Here is a 19,621-nt window from a genome sequence, read left to right as displayed (position 1 = left end):
CGATCTTAAATATATACTAACTTTATTTTTTAGATCATAACTCGGCTATAAACCCGATGAAATCTAAATATTTTTAGGCTACAACTATATCGGGTCTAAACCGGGTGAAAACCGAATCTTTAAAGCTTTAACAATAATTTATAAAAAAACTTATTTATGATGCACTTATTTATAAAGAAAAAACTTGTTATCAAAAAGTTGATATCCATATTTGAACTTAATTTGTCCATAAATCCTAATTTAATACTTTTTTGATCTATTTTTTAATTCAACAAGTGTGATTAAAAATAAAATAATAAACTTATAATTAATAAAACATAATATTGAAATTATTTTAAAACATATATATCTTTTTTAGTTTCCTTAAGGAGCACATGGGTCGGGTGAAGTCGAATTCGCCTTGACCCGGACCCGACCCGAAACAATGACCGAGTTTATTTTTGAGACCCAGTAAAATCACACCAAATTAGCTCCTAAAATATTTGGGATTGGGCCGGGTCTTCGGGTCAGGTCGGATCATGCACACTCCAATTCAAATGTTACGTAATTCAAATATTAGATTGACAAAATTCACAGATAACACACAGTTATCAACAGTGCATGGAATATTCAAGTCCATTTCCCTATATTTCTATATAGCATGAACATTTTACTTTCAAGCATTTCAAAATTGTCATACGTGAAAGGTTACTCCGCTAAATCTACCTAAACTAAAATTAACTAAAACTAAAGTCAACATCCTAAAGCAGTGCACACTCAAGTCCACACAGTAAGAATGAGAATTTCACAAATTAATCAACTTTAACAGCACAAAACGCAAAAAAAAAAGGACAGAAGCTCTAGTATTCAAAGCACTTCACTCTTAACAGATCTACTACGAACCTAAATTGGAACCAGCAATAGAAGAGCATGGAGAAGATTATACCAGCATTGCACCTGACGAAGGCAAGTAGCGGTGGCGACGAACAACGAAAGCAGCAACTGGCAGGGAAGAAACAAGATCCTTCATGGTAGAAACAAGCTCCAGGTGGACGCTTCTCGACGGCGACGATGGTTGGAGACGTGGGAAGCGGTCAATGGCGGCGAAACGACAACAAATGGTGGTAATGAGGGCTGACAGCAAGAGAGAAAGAGAAAAAGGAGAGAAATGAGGTTGATGATGTTGCAGAAATAGAGGGGTGGGATTCAAATTCAAATTTAGAGTCAATTTTACCGGCAGATTTATCGTTAGATAAATCCACTAATAACGCACGGCCTGTGATCAAAACGACGCATTTCATTTAATTACCTTACCGTCGGATTATTTTTCTCCTAAATCTGAAGGTAATGATCGCACCAATTTTTTTTCTAATTATTATCAACGAATTTACTGTTGGAAAACCAAATTCGACGGTAACTTTTTTATCCGACGAATTTATTGCTAAATTTGCCGGTTCATCCGCTGCTAACCTCCAACGCTAAATCTGACAATAAATTCGACAGCATTCAACGTTTTTCTTATAGTGTAAATTGATTTCAGCAAAATTTAGATAAGGCAATTTGGTTTTAACAAAATTTTTAATACAGGAACTAATCTATGTAATGAGATTAATTTTCAGATATTTTTAGAGAATAAAAATTTATGTAAAATTTTTAGAGACTAATTTTAGTAGAAAAATACTATGTATAAAAAATAAAATACCCTTAACTCTAATTTGCAAATTCTAACTTCTAAAATAATCTATTGATACAAAATATAATCAATAAGAAATTAAGATTTATTTAATTAAGAATAAGTACAACATTCTTTACTTTGTACAGAGGGGATAAATTATTTTTTTGTTTCTTTTTTTTTTGTTTTCTATTTTTTAACTTGACAGATTAAAGATAAATTCGTTGTCATGCACAATACAGAATTCAAATTCCCAATATTTATTTAAGCGGACCAGTGAGCTAATTATTATTCGATAGCACTTTTTTTTTTTGTCATGAGCGGACACCCTGTATGTGCCCGTATAGATAGTGGGAGAAGGCTAGTCATGATTCGAGTTGGGCTGATAAAAGCCCAATATAAGTGGGTTTGGATTTCAAGACCAGAACAAAAAAAATAGAGGGTTTAGTCGTTAGATTGGTATTTGTGAATTGATTAATTGTTCCGTTCCTGGGTGCGGTGATTGTTGGAGTCGGAAGAAACTCAAGAAAGTGGTAGTGGCAGAGAAACAGAGCGCGATGCAAGGCGGTGAGGAAGTAAGCATAGAGGAGTTAGCCTCCAATCTTTCCACCTACAAGGATCAACTCCACCAGGTAACTGCTCCACCCTCCAACCCCAAACCAACTTAGGGTTTTTCTCTTACCAATTTGTTCTTTCCATCATTTTTACTTTCTCGCTTCAATTCCGATTAATACCTAAACACTACGATGACCTAGCCTTTTGTCGTTACTGTAACAATCAATTTTGCATATTCGCGTGTGAATTAATTTTTCACTATCCAATAAGAGGGGTTTCTTTTGGATTTCGTATGCAATAATATGCCCAATTCTTCTGCATGTGCCGGTAAACCCAATTCTTCTGCTCTTTTCAGCTCAGCTGCTATAACAGCACCAAGTACAGTTTCTGACTCAACTTCCAAAATTCCATTATTATTATTTGTTTTCTTAAAAAAAAATAATGAATGGTATTTCATTGCTGCTTGTTTCCACTTGGATACGCAACTTCAAATATGAGGCTACATAAATTTATCTATATGTTTGGTTATATGCAAACGAGACTTGTAAAAGTCTCGGACTCAATAAAGAATAGTATATTCAATGGAGGGCATCGCAAATTCTCAATAGTTGGAACCTTGAAGTAGAGGTAGACCAAGGAAAATTATAGTTAAAATCTTGGGTTCTAGAAAATGGCTCGTCTACAATAGGATATGATGACATCATTTTATCTATGCAGTTGACCCTGCCTATTGAGAAAATATTTTTTCTTATTTTTGAATATGCCCTATGTGGTTTTTGTATCTATGTAAAATTATCACTTGTATTCCTGTCAAGAAAAAGACATTATTACTTTCATTGCCTTTCAAAGGAAAGTAGTTTATGACTGCCATTATTGCCCCTTACAGTATCAATGTCATGAACATAGTTTGTTCCCTCATTAAATCTCAGCATTCCCTGATATGAGAATCAACTTGTTTATAAGCTTTTCTCCTTCATTTGTGGATCAGGTTAGACAACTTTTAAAAGATGAGCCTGGAAATTCTGAGTATGTGGACATGGAAAGGGAGCTTAATGAGGTATGGCTTTATCATATGTTTTACTTCTGTCTTTTCATATCTGTGAGCTGTTATTCTTATTGCTCATCCTCCTTTAGGGGGAAAAAATCTGAATTAATAAATGATTGTTTCTTAAGAAAGCAGATCTCTACCTTCTTACCTAGCTGCCATAAAGGCACGAGAGACGGATGTATGGACAGCTAAGCTTTCTTTGCATCTCATTTTTTTTTTAAGTTTTCAACCAATGAAACTCTAGTGGCCTTTGTTCAGATTTGTCCTCCTTTGTTAGTTTAAAAAGGTGAGATAGTGTTCTGTTTCAAAGTGAAGTAATGTTATAGTTTAGTTAAAATTGCAGATCTTGAGGAGCATGGGAAATTTAAAAACAAAAAACAAAAGGAAATTAGATCTATCTACCAAAAGCAAATGTGAACCTCATCAAAAGACACATCACTTCTATCTTGGTTCTTTGCAGGTGTGCTCTGTGTCGTGATGTCCAGCATGATTTCCCCCTCTCACCTGATATGAGATGTTCACACTGAGATTCTAAGTTAGAATTTTGACATTAATTTGGCTTATGATGCACCAAATTTCTGAAAAGTATTTGGTTTACTGAATTGGACAGTGGCCTAAAATTGTGTGACACAGGTGATTGCTTTGACGGAAGAACTCCTTGCAACTGCTAAGCAAAATGAAATATGTGGTTCAAATGCTGGTCCAAATGCTAGTGCACCTTCTACTTTGTCAAAACCTAAGGATAATGAAGTGGTATGTCTTATTTGCTATCCTGACTGTCAGTGAAACTGTGAATCTGAATGGTGTAGCATATTGTATATTGTCTTTAAAGCTTAAGCTACTTTGCTTTCACAGCTGTACTTAACAGCCCCTTGGTGAATTTAGATTATATGAGCAAGTGCTCATTTCAAATGATTGAAATTATTTAAATGCAATATTTTTCTCATGATTATAATTAACTGCTTTTGTTATTTCACTCTTAGGAGCGGGAGATCAGTTATGATCATCAAGATAAATATCCTATTGGCAGTAAAGTTCAGGCTGTTTGGAGTGAAGACGGGGAATGGTATATTCAGCAATTAATTTCTTTCTGTTTGTCCATTTATTTATATGCATTTTACTTTCCATTTCATTTATCTATTTTTTTTATTTTTATTAATATTTTGTAAAATAATTGGCCAGGTATGATGCAACAATAGAGGCATATACACCAAATGGTTATTTTGTTTCCTATGACAACTGGGGAAACAAAGAAGAGGTGTGTTTCTAAAGTACTTTGTTACATAAATGATCCCAATATTAGATTTCACTAACTGTATTCTTGTTTATAGAGATTCCTTTTCTATTTGCCCTTTATAATTACATTCTAAAATATTGTTTTCAGCTTATTCATTCTCAAGCTAGGTATCTTGTGTTGATGGCAGTTGCTTCTGTGCAGGTGGATCCTGCGAATATAAGGCCAATTCAAGAGGGTACTGTCGATGCTTTGTTAGAAGCTGAGCGAGTTGCTGAAGCTACAAAGCAGGCTATCAAACGGAAAATTGCACAGGCGGCAACTATCGATGTCCAGTCACGAAGTTTACCGGCAAAGCTTCGTATAGAACCGGATGACCCTGAGGATGTGGTGAGTTATTAAATAAGGTTATCATTTCCTAATGTTTCCCCCTTATCTATAAAATTTATTAGTTTCTATACATAGAATGCTTGTTGCCAGTATTAATGGGAGTGTTTGACTAAACCGCTTTTGCTGTCTAGATAGTCTTGAGTTTGTCTCTTGCTCTCTCTGCCACTTCTGATAATTATTTTCTGGATGACAAAGACACTTTGGAGTGTCTCTGAAGTCATGTTATTTTATCTAAGTTTGTCTGCTCAATTAGCTAGAGTGCTTTTGATTATGCCTTTGCTGAATGCTGACTTAAATATAACAGAAAGCTTCCAAACGCAAGAAAATACATGCCTTTAAGTCAAAGATGCGGATGGAGCAACTTGAAGTCACACAAAATAAGCGCCAAAATGCTTGGCAGCAGTTTCAGTCAACCAAAGGAAAGGCAAAGAAGGTACTACTCAATTTTGTTAATTTGTATCTTAGTTGTTGTTATTATTATTATTATTATTATTATTATTATTATTATTATTATTTCATGGCTTTAGATGGTGTTGTATTCTTGTGCCTATATTGATAGCTTTCATATAAGGAATATAATCAATATTTTTATTGTTGTTGATAAAAAATGAACCGCGGAGCTGACATTACTAATATGGTTAATTGGATAAGATTAGCCTGCTTGATATGACAAACTCTTGTCCTATGCATTGTTTTACTCTAGCAAACTAAACCTAATAGCAATATCATAAATGTTCGCTAGAAACTAGAAAGTTGTCCCTTCAATTGCAAACCCAATAACCTAAATGTTTGCTACCAAAAAAGAAAAAAAATCATCAATGCTTTTGAGGATGTTAGTTTTTGTTCATATTACTAGGTTAGCTCTTTTATATAAAGAAGGAAAAAAAAAAAGAGCGTGGGGGAGGGGAGAGACTAGAGAGAGAGAGCAGCTTGAATTGGCTGAGGTTAGAAGTTCCATTGCAAGTTAAAATTCTCCACTGACATGTTCTCATTTTAATTGTATGGTCAAATCATCTTTATATTGAATTTACTTTTGTTGTTCTTAATGCTTGCATGAATTGTTTTCTTGGCGTTGCTTACAGATTGGTTTCTTCTCTGGAAGAAAACGGGAGAGTATTTTCAAGTCTCCTGATGATCCTCACGGAAAGGTTGGTGTGACTGGTAGCGGGAAAGGTTTGACCGAGTTCCAGAAGAGAGAGAAACATTTTCATCTCAAGGATGGGACAGTTGAGAGCGATGAATAGGTTATGCAGCCATTGGCTTGCAACTGTATGTAGAATGTTCAAACCATTCCCAGAGGAAGTCATCGATGCCACAACCCCAATTAGACTCATTTTATCAAGTAAATCCACTCTGCTTTGAAACTGTTCTAAGATCATTTCCTTATCGTCAACGTTAATCTATCTTGATGCTAATTTCATTGTCTAGCTTGACGTTGGTTAGCTGATCTTAGATAGATGTGTATTGATGTGTGAACCACTTGCTCGATTGGTCTATTTGGGGAAATGGAGGTGAATTGCCTTTTGGTTTAGTTGACTCGGTTATCTGGTTAACCTAAGTTGTCTCAAGTACAATGTTATACTTAATTAGTTGGATCTTAATGTGTGGAGTGACCTGACTCGTGGCACAAAATGGTTCTGTTTGGCCATTGGAAACTTGCCTGGTCGCTCTGTCCATCATTCTAGGCTAGGTTGAGATGATTTCGGCAACTTGAATATTCGTATTTGCTTTTCCAATATAAATTAATCGAGTATATACTTTAACTATGTAAGTTATTAGAATTCAACTTTAACTTAATTTCGTAGTCATGGTAACTATTTGGGAACAACTTAAAATTCAGAGAATGCGTAAAATTTAAAAGATCATACAACATCAAGCAAATTGATAATAATATGTATTAGAAACAAGATCGCGAGCTATGATCCACCACTAGTCCTTCGATGGTTTGTCATATCTCTAATGCATATTATTTTTCATTGGTAAGCTTTCAATCTTTTGCTCCTAATAGTAGGGGTGGCAACATGTACCCTACCTGCGGGTATCCAACCTGACTCCACCCGGTTGGGTAGGGTTGACAACCCGATCCGTAGCAGGTAGGGTAGGGTGCGGGTAAGGTTCTCGTGCGGGTCGGGTAGGGTGCGGGTTGAACTTCAACCCTATCCGACCAATCCGCATCTTATATAAATATACTTATATAAAAATATGTTTCAAGTGGATATTGAACAAAAAACTTCTTACTAAATACAAAAGATCCTTAGTCATTAAAAGATAATTAATTGATAATTTAATATCTTTTTTAACATAAAAGTTAGTTCTATTTTAAATTATCAAGTTATATAATAATGTTGCATCTTTTTTGTAATCCGCGGGTAGAGTCGGGTTAAAAGCAGGTAGGGTTAGGGTTGGAATATTCTCAACCCGCGAGTAGGGTTAGGATTGGTTCCAAACCCACCATTGCCACTCTTACATAATAGTTTCGGGAGATACTAATTTGAGAACTAAGAGTCAACAGACACCAACCACAGCATACAGTTGGAATGCCTTCTCTATCTTTGTATTTACATGTGCTGTCACAAATTCTCTCATTTGGTTCAGCACTTAAGGTGATCAACACAATCATATGGTGACGAGCGAATATTGTGCGTCACAAATTCTCTCATTTGGTTCAGCACTTAAGGTGATCAACACAATCATATGGTGACGAGCGAATATTAATACCCTGCGAATTCTTGAAACTTACCTTGAACTGAGTTGCTGCAGGGTTGATAGGAGTTTGTCATATAGGTTATAGGATACTCAAGGATTACGCTTCGGCGAAAAATCAATGACAGTACTGGTTCGGTCATAGGAGAAAAATCGTTGGTGAAAAAATTGTTTTAAAATTGTTAAATCAGTTGATTGAACGGGACTTGAATCCGGCCAGTTTATTTTAAATGGTACCGTTTTGCAGTTACATTAAAAAAAAGAGGTTTCTGAATTTAGAAACACAGAAACTACTACCAGTCTCTCTCTCTCCCTTTTCACTCATGCAGACTCAAAGCTCTTCCATCTCAACTCTTCCTTGAAAACCTAGCCTCTATCGCGCCGCCGTTCGTCTCACAGTTGTGGCCTCGTTCATTGTGGTCATTTGCTAATCCTCCTAGTTCGTTGTACTCGAGTCAAAGGCCCTCCCCTCGTTTGCCCACGCCAACGTCTCCAGGTCCTGTCGCCCATCGTCCGTCCGTCATGTTCGTTGTCAGCTTCCCGTCGTCGGCGGCTCTTCGTCAGCTCATCAGTGTTCGATAAAGAAAAGCACAACAATCCAGTTTTAAAAACTTATGCTTCGTAATGTTAGAATTCAATTTGTCAATTGAGAATTGATTCATCTTAAATATAAATTACGGTAATTTAAATTATTTCTTAAATTTTTTATTGAGAGGAATAAAGGATTCAAAATCCCTTTAAGTAAGACATAAAATTTTTTATCGAGATATAAACCGAAGGAGGGTAGGATTCCTTAACTTTTAAGGGATCTGTAGAATAAATCGCACATTTACTATTAAATTATACCCATTGCTACTACAATGCTATTATTACACACATGATTAGATCTTTTAGGGTCTATATATATATATAAACATACGGTTTCTACAAATTAGAACGTTCGCGTGTTGTAAGGGGACCAACCTAACTAATCAATTAAAAGAGGGACAAATCTCTTTTTTTTTTAATTCAAATAAATTAGAATTAACTGGGATTCTCGGAAGCAGTCTCCAAGCCTGACTATGGCTAGGTTTTAGCTGTAACACACACAAAAAACTTCTACAAAAAATAAATAAAAAAAATTATTTTAATATGAACATTAATAAAAATCTAAAGATAGAATGAAATTATTATGTTAATTCATTGAATTGAGTTTATAAATTTACAAGATTTTGGTTGATGTAGTGTTTTAAATTTAGATGGCATTTTAAGGTTTGTATTAAATTATAATTATATTTTAGTGTGCTTATTTATATTTTATTTATTATTATTATTATAAAACAGTTATTTAAGTTGAACCATAATAAAATCATTAGACCAATAAACTAATGAATTAATAACTGGAAGGGTTTGATATCTGGTCCGATTTTGAGAACCTTTGCCATTTTTACTTCACTCTCCTCAGAGTCAAACACGCCGTATTCGTTGGTTCTCCATGGTTTTTCCATTCTCTTATGTGCTAGCTGGAGCTCATCGCTGACTTGCCTTTCCTTCCTCCGCGCCGCCAGTCTTTGCTTTCCTTCCTCCGTCTTTGCTCCTCCGTGCTGTGTGCTCCGCCCACTCTGCATCCTCCAAATGCATCGTTTGTTTCCGCTCCGCTGCAGGCTGTGCTCGTGCTTCCCCTCCACTTCAGGCTGAAGCTCCGAAGCTGCTTCGTCGCTTACTCTGCTGCTTCTGTAGGTGAGTTTTTTTTTCCCAGTTATTATTTATTGATTTTTATGCTTAGTTTATTAGTTTTAATTTAGATATAGATAAGTTGTTTATGTTAAGTTGATGCTAATTAGATAAATTGATGATTAGATTTACATATTAGATAGTAGGTTATGTGACTGTGAATCTGTTTAGATTATTGGGTTAGATGATTATTTATACCGCTTCTTTTAAGAAATATTTCATGCTAATATGATCATATTGTTTGATTTTTATTCCTTTTCCTTGATTCTTATTTCTAACTCATGGGCCTCAGTTGTTTGTTGAAAAGTTTTGGAATTTACTGCAAGTTTTGTTAATGATGCTAAGCCTGTTATGAATTCATGTTATTGTTAAATCACACACATGCTGATTGTATTGATGTTTTAAACAAATCACACACACTTAGCATCTTGTTTAATTTGTTCAAATGTTGCGAGATTGAAAATGGTTGGAAATAAGCTGGGATTTTCTCAACAAGAAGCCTTTATCACAGAATTTAAGTTTGTTGTGTTGCTTAAAACAGAAAAGAAGCTGAGATTTTCCTTTATCAAGTTGTGCTTACTGCTTATTACTACTTTTGTTTTCACTTTTAATTTGAAGTAATGTTGTTTCATCTCTGTTTTAAGTTCCTCAATCTGTATTGTATCGAGTGATTAGGAAATTTGTTAATTGTTATAATTAGGAGTAACAACATTTTTTAATTATTTTGCTTTCTAATAACGTCTAGGTTCATTTATGAATTATTGACACTTTTTTCTATATATATGATTGCTGCCTAATTTCTATATATTTATTTTGCTTAACACCAGCAAAGTATATCCCTGTTTGTGAATTGTGACAAGCAGGGTTAAGACGTTGTATGCAATGCAATTGTTACTAAATAACCTTAAGACTTAAAAGCTTATCCTTTGTATTGGTGCCTTAATAATTGATTACATTGATGCCTTAATTTTGAGATGCTTCTGTTTTGTACTTAATTTTGAGATGCTTCTGTTTTGTATTTTCTTGTTATCTCCTTAATTTACTCTATGCCTTGACTGATATGTTTGTTCTGCATTTAATTACTATTTCTATTTACTGTTTGAATCTTTGTTATTTTGCATAATTCGGTTTAAAAAAAAAAATCTAGTTTTTTAAAAAGAAGAATCAATTTTTAGGCTAAAAAATTCAATTTGAAAAAAAAAAGTTTCTCTATAGAAAATTATTATTTTTTGTTTAAAAACCAGATTTTTTGTGAAAAAACAAGTTTTCTGCAAAAACCAGTTTTTTTTTTTTTTGTGAAAAAACCAATTTTTCTTTGCAAAAACCGATTATTTTTTATAATTAGTTTTATCTTTATAATCGATTAAAAATTGATTTTTAATTTTATAACCGGTTAATAACTAATTTGATCAAGTAAACCAATTTAGTTAATATACCTAAACTAAATTTTTGGTTAACCGAAAACAGATTTGGCGTTTTGGTTAACTTAACCATGTAAAACCTTAGAGGAGGGGGTAGCCGGGTAGGGGTGGCAACATGCACCCTACCTGCGAGTACCTAACCCGACTTCACTCGGTCGGGTAGGGTTGCCAACCTGATCCACAACGGGTAAGGTATGGTGCAATTTGGGCAAGCTTTCAAGAAAGCGTGTTTTCCATAAGAATTTTATTAAACTAAGTGTTGGTTTATGAACATTTCAATAGGTGTAGATGGGCGTTGAAGTTGGTAATCAACCCAAGCAAGAGCGTTCAAGGACAAGATGGACTGCATCCCTTGACAAGATATTTGTAGATTTGGTTGTCAAGCAGATTCAACTAGGGAACAGACCAAACAACGTTTTTGACAAGAAAACATGGAATCACATTCGTGATGAATTTAATAAGCAAACAGATATCAACTTCAACAATAATCAGTTGAGGAAGCATCTAGATGTTCTTCGAACACGCTTCTACCATTTGAAATCTGCATATGATCAAAATAATGACTATGGGATAGATGATTCCTGTTGCATAGGCCTTGAACTGTGGTAAAATAATCTATTAAAAATAGCATTCCTGTTATTTGTCTCTATTTTCATTATGAAATTTTGATAGGTTTTGTCTATAGGTACAACCTAGTCCTGAAACAGTTAAAGTGAAAGATTATCCAATATACGAGAAACTCTGCACAATATTCACAGATTCAGCTGTAGATGGGAAATATGCCCAATCTAGTCACTACGAAGAGTTTAACAAGTATGTTGGGATTGATGCTGCCGGCTCAATTTCATGTCCAGAAGCTAGGGTTTCACATTATCAGAACCCATTGTCAATGAAGTCATTACAAGGTAACACCTCAACTGTAGAGAAAATAACTAAGAATTCGTTAGCTAGGAAGGAGAAACGTCCATCTGAGGCGCTAATTCCTAATCTGGATCAAGACAGCTGTGATGCTATGGCGGAAGCCTTGCTAGAGATGGTTGCTGCTTCAAGGTTAAGTACAATTGTTCCAACTGAAAATGATGATAGATTCTCCATAACTAACTGTATTGGGGCTTTGGATGAGATACAAGGCATTGATCAACTTCTCTACTTTTCTGCATTGGACCTTTTTGAAGACCCTAATTTAAGGGAGACCTTCATTTCTTTGAAATGCGATAAGATACGTCTGACATGGTTACAAGGGAAGTGTGGTAAGACTAAGAGTGCCTTCCTTTAGATTTAGGCCAGCTTTATTTGTATTTAAGCATAGTAACATTGTCCATATCTTGTGGATATGATTCCATTGTGTTACATACTTAACATTTGCCTATAAACTAATGCTCGAGGCCTTGAGCTTTGAAGTGTGATCAGTACTCAGTTAATTTTAGCTTGAATTTATATGGGTTTAAACATTTCAATAAACAAACGAGATTTGCAATCATTTTTGTTTCAAATGAATTTTAATTCTAATGCGTTCTAAAGATAGAAAAATTGAAATAACTATTTGAACTTTTCTTCAACAGGAAATTAATCAGTGACAAAGTTTCAATCTCTCAGTATTGATATGAGATCTATGCTATATAAAAAGGTGAATTCTAATATTTGACAATGACTATAATTGCTATGCAAATGCTATTGAAATTGAAGTCAATTTTTTTTTACATCATAGCACTTTTTTAAGCAACATTTTTAAAAGCGCTTAATAAAAAGATGTTACTTCAACTTTAACAATACTTTTTTAAACATTATAGCTATCGTAGCCATTGACCCACCGTAGTATAGTCATATCGAATGACCCATATAAAAATGTATTAAAACCTCAAGTCAATTTAGCTTTTAAACCCTGTACTTAAAAACAATTGAACCAACCATCTCCGATTGTATCCATGAGTTCATTTAGAAGCCTAAACTGAGAAAAAAACAAAAATCCAAGTGTCTAATTCTTTAGCCTGTAATGAATTCAAATTCCACATAAACTTCGACTGTAGAAACTCTACACTAACAAAAATTCAGATTTGCAAAATTCAAATGTTCCTGCAACCTTGTAAGTTGTAACTAGGTCCTACATCTGTAAAACTCGAGCATTTCTTCCTCTAATGGATGGGTATTGCCTGTTATGACAAGGCAGTGTAAAGGTGCTCCAAAATCAACCATCTGCAGTTGCCTCATTGTTCCAGCTACAATCGTCTGATCGTCACTTCCAAGCCGAGCAAACCCAACACACTGGGTATCTTCAGTGTAGGCTGCATGCCAAAGAGAGGGAAAAGTTGTATTTAGCTTGTTAATAATATTTCTTATGACGATATCAAAGGGAATTCTACAACTCTGATAGTAAAGAAGATCGGTTCTTAACCATCAGCGCGTAACAACATATCAAAAATCAATAAAAACATTTTACCATGCCAAAGAATTAATTATAGTCCAATGAAGAAGCATAGCATTTATGATTGAGGGAGAATATTGAACTGACCAGGTTGTTGGTGCTCTTGCACAACCTCCAAGAGCTGCTCAATAGCTGTGTTTATGGTCATATATCTGGGGGGTTCATAGGTTTTTCTCCCTCTGAAAAAAAAAAATGCATCAACAATGAATAAAACCAAGAGGAAGAAGTTGAGCAAACCAAACCAAACCAAACCAAACCAAACCTTGCCAAAGATTCGAGGGTGGGCTCCTTCACACGAATATCTGCAGTGAACCCATCAAATTTGAAAAAATCGAAGTAGAATTTGTCAACACAAAGAAATAGCAGAGAAAGTAAGAGAGTAGGTGAGTGAGACCTAACAAGCAAAGTGTGTGGAGTCCCATGGTTCGATTACTGTGAATCTTTTCGTAGAAGCTATCGGGCCTCCAAGAGTCGGTGAAGAACGGAATGGAAACAGTTTGGCCATAGCGATAGAGTTGGAGACCGCAGATGCCAATAGCATTCAAGACGGAGGCATTGTGCACAATCTGGACATGAATCCCCATCTTCTTAGCTCTAACAACAAGGTCAGTGTGGGTCGTAGCCCCAAAAGGGTCCCCAACAACGAGGAAGGCAACATGGGAGTGGCGAGCTTCTTCAAGAATGTGATGGGCTTTCTCTTCCACCATCTCTCTGTCTGCTAGAGTTATCGATTTCCCATACAGCTTTTCCAGGTTGGAGAGGCCATGAGAGTCGAGCCCAAATGAGAGGAGGGAAGTGTAGGCTTCCATGTAAACCTTTTCGCAGCTCTTCACTGCTTCCAAACCCCTCATCGTTATGTCTCTCTCATCTCCCAATCCTAATCCGATTATATACAGCATTTCTCTCTTCTTCTTCTCCTCTGTCTCAGTTTTTTCCCAACTGTCAACCCTCACTTCCTAGTTTAGTCTCAACTTGTCTTTAAGCCATAAAACCCCTAAACGCCATTATCCAAACCTACATTAAAACTGAACAAATCAAGTATATAAAATTACTCAAGAACAAATGCCACGCCTAAGTAAGTGATATTCTTGAATCAAGTAAGACAAAACTTCAGGTCCTAAAGGAGGATTCAATATGATATTAAAAAATTATATACTTAAAAAAACATGATTTAAAACATTTCTTAAACTATTAGAGAACTGAAAATGATTTCGTTTAGTGAAAAGAATTGAAAGCTCACCTACACTCACTGCAGAAGCAGACAGGGGCGGGCTGGGGACTTAGGGTTACAGCACCGTTGCAGAGGCAGGCCACCGGCGAGGAGAGTTGGCCGTAGAGGAGAGGAGGCCGCACGCAGAGCTTCGGATGACACAGACAGACGCAGGGGAGCCACGACGGACGACAGAGACGCAGTCGAAGCACACGACACGGCGGAGTGAGGTAGAGAGGAGACTTGAGAGTGAGTGTAGCTGTACTCAGTTGGGACTTGGGAGGGACTGACATCAGGTTCGGGATGGGGTGCCGTTAGGAAATTAGGGTTTTTTTTTTTTTATGGTACACCAATATAAACAAAAAACAATCCAATATTAAGAATTTTTTATTTTTATAAATTAAATAAATGTAATAATTATTGAAATAAATAATTTAAAAAATATTTATTAAAATAAATATTTCTCTTATTTAATTTATACTATAAATGAGATAATTCTGCATGTATTTTATTTACATTCAAATGAGATAAAAGAGGTAAACGCTATCTGGTTTACACTGTAAACGAGATATATATTTTTTTAAAAAAATTGAAAATAATAAAAAATATTAATAATATTAATAATCCAAATTTTTAACATACAATTAGTACATGAAAAGGTTATCTTACGTTATCTTCCACTATTTACGTGGCAGATAATCGTTTCAATTCTCCTCTCATTATCCCCGTTAATTTCTACTAACAATTGTCAAACGGTTATCTCATTTTGTTGTGTTTTATTTATCGTGCATCAATCTCACTTCCATCTTTCAATGTTTAGCAGTAGACACAATTATAGTATTTATTCTCATCATGGAACTTTCCTTAAACACGTACAAATTTTTTATTTTTTAAATTTAAATCAATCCAATTAGATCATAATTTAATCTAAAAATTTTTATGTACTCTTTTTGAGTACTAATTGATCAAACATATCCATTTTAATCTCTTTTACCAATCTTTTTATGTACTAATTACATGCTAAAAGTTTGGATTATTAATATTATTAATATTTTTTATTATTTTCAATTTTTTTTAAAATAAATGTATCTCATTTACCGTGTAAACGACAGTGTATCGCACCCATCTGTCTTATCTAGTTTACACTTGTAAAATTATCTTACAGTGTAAACGAGATAAGAGAGGAATATTTATTTTGGTAAATATTTTTTAAATTATTTATTTTGGTAAATATTTTTTAAATTTTTTATTTCGGTAATTATTACATCTATTTAATTTATAAAAATAAAAAATCCTAATATTAATGACTCGCCCAAAACAAAAAATCGTTATTTGAATGTCTTGACGTATATTTCTGTGTAAATCAAAATTCAATTTACGCGTTTTAGCAGTAAGCCGAATTATTTTGTATCGAATTACATAGAGCACTATATTTAAATATAAATCGAATTCAATTTAAATATAAATCGAATTCATATAATTCAAATTAGTTATTATGACACTGTTGATTCGATTTACTATTGCACAACACATATATAGTAAATCGAATCAACTTGATTCGATTTAGTATCTGTACAGATTATTGACATTTACTACTTTTAAGTCTTTAGGGCATGCCTTGTTGAGGTTGGAGTAGTGGTCTACGCACATCCTCCACTTTCCGTTGGTCTTCTTAACCAGGACTATGTTCAACAACCAGGTCGAGTAGTCTAGTTCACGGATGAACCCTGCTTCTAACAAGCTGGCTGTTTGCTTGGCCACATCATCGGCTCTCTCTTGAGACATCTTCCTTCGTCTTCGGGCTACGGGCTTGGCCTCTGCCTTCATGGCCAGGTGGTGGGACATGAACTGAGGATCGATACCCGGCATGTCAGCTGGTGTCCAGGCGAACAAATCGCCATTTGCTCGAATCATCTCCATCAAAGGCTCTTTCAAGTTATGGGTGAGGTTTCTGTTCACAAAGGTGAACTTGTCCTCCGAGTCGCCGCCCTAAACTTTTCCAAGTCTCCCTCAGGCTCTGGTCTTGGTTTGTCATCAATCCTAGCATCCAGATCGGCTAGGAAAACCCCAGATGCCTCATTCGACTTCTTCCTTATGGAAAGGCTAGCATTATCGCACGCAACTGCCGTTTCCAGATCTCCCCTGACAGATTCCACTGACCCATTGTCGGCTACAAACTTCATTATCAGTAGCTTAGTACATATTACCGCTCCGAACTCGTTAATTGTTTTTCTCCCCAAGATAAAGTTATAAGCCGTGGAGTCCATCAGAGCGACAAACTCCACCATTAACGACCTCTTTGTTTGACCTCCTCCTATGGAGACCGGGAGGGAGATTATTCCATTAGTCTTGATAAAATGATCCCCTAAGATGACCACTCCGTGCTGGTGAGTTTTTAATTCGGCTTCTCGTAGATCCAAGGCGTCAAACACATTTCAGAACATAATGTTTGAGTTGGCTCCGGTGTCAACAAGGATTCGCTTGACCAAAACAGTTCCCACTCTTGCTGTGATTACCATGGGAGGGAGATTATTCCATTAGGCTTGATAAAATGATCCCCCTAAGCCGACCACTCTGTGCTGGTGAGTTTTTAAGTCGGCTTTTCGCAGGCCCATGGCGTCAAACACGTTTCGGAACATAATGTTTGATAAAATGATTCCCACTCTTGACCTCCTCCTATGGAGACCGGGAGGGAGATTATTCCATTAGACTTGATAAAATGATCCCCTAAGCCGACCACTCCGTACTGGTGAGTTTTTAAGCCGGCTTCTCATAGGCCCAAGGCGTCAAACACGTTTCGGAATATAATATTTGAGTCGGCTCCGGTGTCAACGAGGATTCGCTTGACCAAACCAGTTCCCACTCTTGCTGTGATTACCATGGGAGGGTTCTCCGGTACATCGTGGAACCTTTGGTCCTCCGGTCCGAACGATATCGTTGGGACTCTCCTGGGAGAGGGCTCCTGACTAGCTGATGACACGGCCAGGACCTTAGCGTCTTTCCTTGTTGTTGACTTAGATCTCGGCTCAGCGTCTCTTCCAACTACGACATTCATGATGGTGAGACCGCGGTCATTGTCCTCTTTGGACTCTTGCCTTGGCTTCACGACACGACTTCTGTCGTGGTTGCATCGGTCGCGCTCTCGCCTCCTGGGTTCTCTTATGAACTGCAAGAACTCCGCTAGCTTGCCTTCGCGGATCGCCTGTTCCAAAGCGTCCTTCAAGTCGAAGCAATCTTGGGTTTTATGGCCAAAACCCTTATGGTATTCACAGTAAAGGTTCTTGTTTCCTCGGATTTTGTCCTTGAGCTGGCAAGACTTCGACAAGATGCCTTTGTCGGCTATCTGTTGGTATACCTCAGCAATCGGGGCCGTCAGAGGGGTGTAGTTAGTGAACTTTCCTACCTGGGCAAACGACTTGAAGGGTTTAGTTGGCCCTCCGTCCTTAGAGTGCTCCCTAGGCCTTTCCCCGCTCCCGGGCTGACAAGTAGGATGATAGATAGGCTGCCACTTGTTGGCTGCCACCACCTAGCTGACCTCCTCGTCATTGATGTACTCTCACACACATTCTGGATTTCCTGCATTGTCCACACCAGTTTGGTGGTGAGGTATTTTCTGAAGTCTTCATTCAACAGCCCGTTTATCAGGCAAAGGCTGGCCATCGAGTCGGTCAAACCGTCAATCTCTACGCATTTGTCGATGAACCTGTCCATATACTTCCTGGTCGGTTCGCCGCTTCTCTGTGTCACCCCTAAAAGGTTGATCGGGTGCTTGGCCTTGGCAATACGTGTGGTAAACTGTGTTAGAAAGTCCCGGGTTATATTCGCGAAAGTCCTCACGAACCCCTGGGGGAGCACGTTGAACCACTAAATTGCCGGTCCTGCCAGGGTCATGGGGAAAGCGCGACATCTCACCTCATCACGCTCACCCTCCAAGTTCATCCTAGCCTCAAAGGCCATTAGGTGTTCATGGGAGTCATGGGTTCTGCCATATCTCATGTCTGTTGGCTTGTTAGAGTATTTTGGTAGCCGGACCTCGAGAATGGAGTGGTGGAAAGGTGTTGCTCCCATGATGATGGGGTTTCGTCGCCTTCTCGGTCTCTCCCTGCTATCTTCTTGGTCTTCCTCCTCAGTGCGTCTTGCCAAGGGTCGAGGGTAGATTATGGGGTCTTGTCATCTCCTCGGTATCTCCCTGCTCTCCCCTTCGTCTTCCGACTATGCACGGGGCGGCGGGGATCGGGAGTCCGGGGTATGCCTGGCGTGGTTATTGCACGGGCTTCTTTCCCGTGCTTCCCCTCTCCTTTGAGGAGACCGGGGACATGGTTGACTTGGGCCGGGCTGGTAGCGGTTCCTGGCCGCCAACTCTCTCTCGAGGTTTTGCACCCTGTGGCGCAACTCCTGCATTATCCTTGCGCTGTCGCTTCCTGTTCCTCCGAAAGGGCGTCTTTCCTGGGAACGAGAGTGAAGTTCATCCCCACGGGAGGGGGATCTCATGCGTCCGCGGGAAGATGCCAAAGAGGCCTCCCTCCTTGTTCGGTGGGGTTTCTCCTCTACGCGCGGCTTGCCACCCTCATGTCCTTCCACTGGTCCCAATAGAAAATTCATTCAAGCCAGAGCCAGTCCTCACAGATGGTGCCAATGTTCGGAAAGTCGCTTTCCAGACGGGTTGGAGATACTATGAGTATATGATGGTAGAAAAGGACTTGGATCTGGATCGCTGACGCGTGAATGGATCTTCCGAGCTGGTGTTGGTGCATGAGGACTGGGACTTCACGACCTTCCGGGTTGTTGGAGTGATGAGGGGAAGCCAGCTGCAAAAGGGACTATGATGCTCAAGTCAGAATCCGTACCAAGTGGCAGTAAAAGTGAGAAAATAGTGACGTACCGTAGGGGAGGGATAGGGCCCTCTCCTTATATATTTTGTGCCTAGGACGGGTCTCACAGGAGTAGACCTGCCTTCCAAAAAATTTTCCATCCCAGCTGTCGTGTGCCTTGCTGGAGGAGAGGTGGTGTCCGAGTAATCCTCGCGGTTCGAGCGTTACGCGCTCGTCGGGCCGGAACAAATGTATTTTTTGGTTTGTTTTATTTGATTTATTTAAAGACGTTAATTAATTATTTATTTATTTGATTTTATAATTAAAATAAATATTAAATTATTTAATATTTTATTTGACTATATTAATTATTTAGTTTGATTATAATAAATTACTTAATTTTATTTTAGTTTACGTTAATTTTTTGTCTTATATATTTTGATTAATGGTTTTTAAGAATGTT

At 37.3% G+C, this 19,621-nt stretch overlaps 2 protein-coding genes and 1 pseudogene across 5 annotated transcripts; 2 read left to right on the top strand and 1 right to left on the bottom strand.

The window, feature by feature from the left end:
* The first annotated feature begins 2,123 nt into the window (after positions 1-2,123).
* On the top strand, positions 2,124-6,649 carry LOC107465583 (uncharacterized). The gene is made up of 8 exons (XM_016084564.3): positions 2,124-2,283; positions 3,195-3,263; positions 3,888-4,007; positions 4,238-4,320; positions 4,437-4,512; positions 4,693-4,878; positions 5,183-5,311; positions 5,961-6,649. Exons 1-8 carry the CDS (start codon positions 2,209-2,211, stop codon positions 6,120-6,122), a joined length of 900 nt encoding a protein of 299 aa, XP_015940050.1. The 5' UTR covers positions 2,124-2,208; the 3' UTR covers positions 6,123-6,649.
* Positions 6,650-8,973: 2,324 nt separating this feature from the next.
* LOC107465587 (L10-interacting MYB domain-containing protein-like) lies at positions 8,974-12,195 on the top strand (annotated as a pseudogene).
* A 338-nt stretch (positions 12,196-12,533) lies between these two features.
* On the bottom strand, positions 12,534-14,660 carry LOC107465594 (probable diphthine methyl ester synthase). Of its 4 annotated transcripts, none has more exons than XM_016084570.3 (5): positions 14,378-14,660; positions 13,532-14,162; positions 13,400-13,439; positions 13,225-13,316; positions 12,534-12,997 (listed from the first exon to the last, which is right to left on the bottom strand). In XM_016084570.3, exons 2-5 carry the CDS (start codon positions 14,034-14,036, stop codon positions 12,810-12,812), a joined length of 825 nt encoding a protein of 274 aa, XP_015940056.1. In that variant the 5' UTR covers positions 14,037-14,162; positions 14,378-14,660; the 3' UTR covers positions 12,534-12,809. The 4 variants fall into 4 exon arrangements, with proteins under 4 accessions (XP_015940056.1, XP_015940062.1, XP_052119254.1 ...); XM_016084576.3 differs by having other exon boundaries at positions 13,532-14,151; XM_052263294.1 differs by having other exon boundaries at positions 14,382-14,660.
* Between the last annotated feature and the right edge of the window lie 4,961 nt (positions 14,661-19,621).

This window comes from Arachis duranensis, chromosome 1 (assembly GCF_000817695.3).
Source record: "Arachis duranensis cultivar V14167 chromosome 1, aradu.V14167.gnm2.J7QH, whole genome shotgun sequence".
Classification (NCBI taxonomy): domain Eukaryota; kingdom Viridiplantae; phylum Streptophyta; class Magnoliopsida; order Fabales; family Fabaceae; genus Arachis; species Arachis duranensis.
This window is presented reverse-complemented; position numbering and strand designations above follow the sequence as displayed.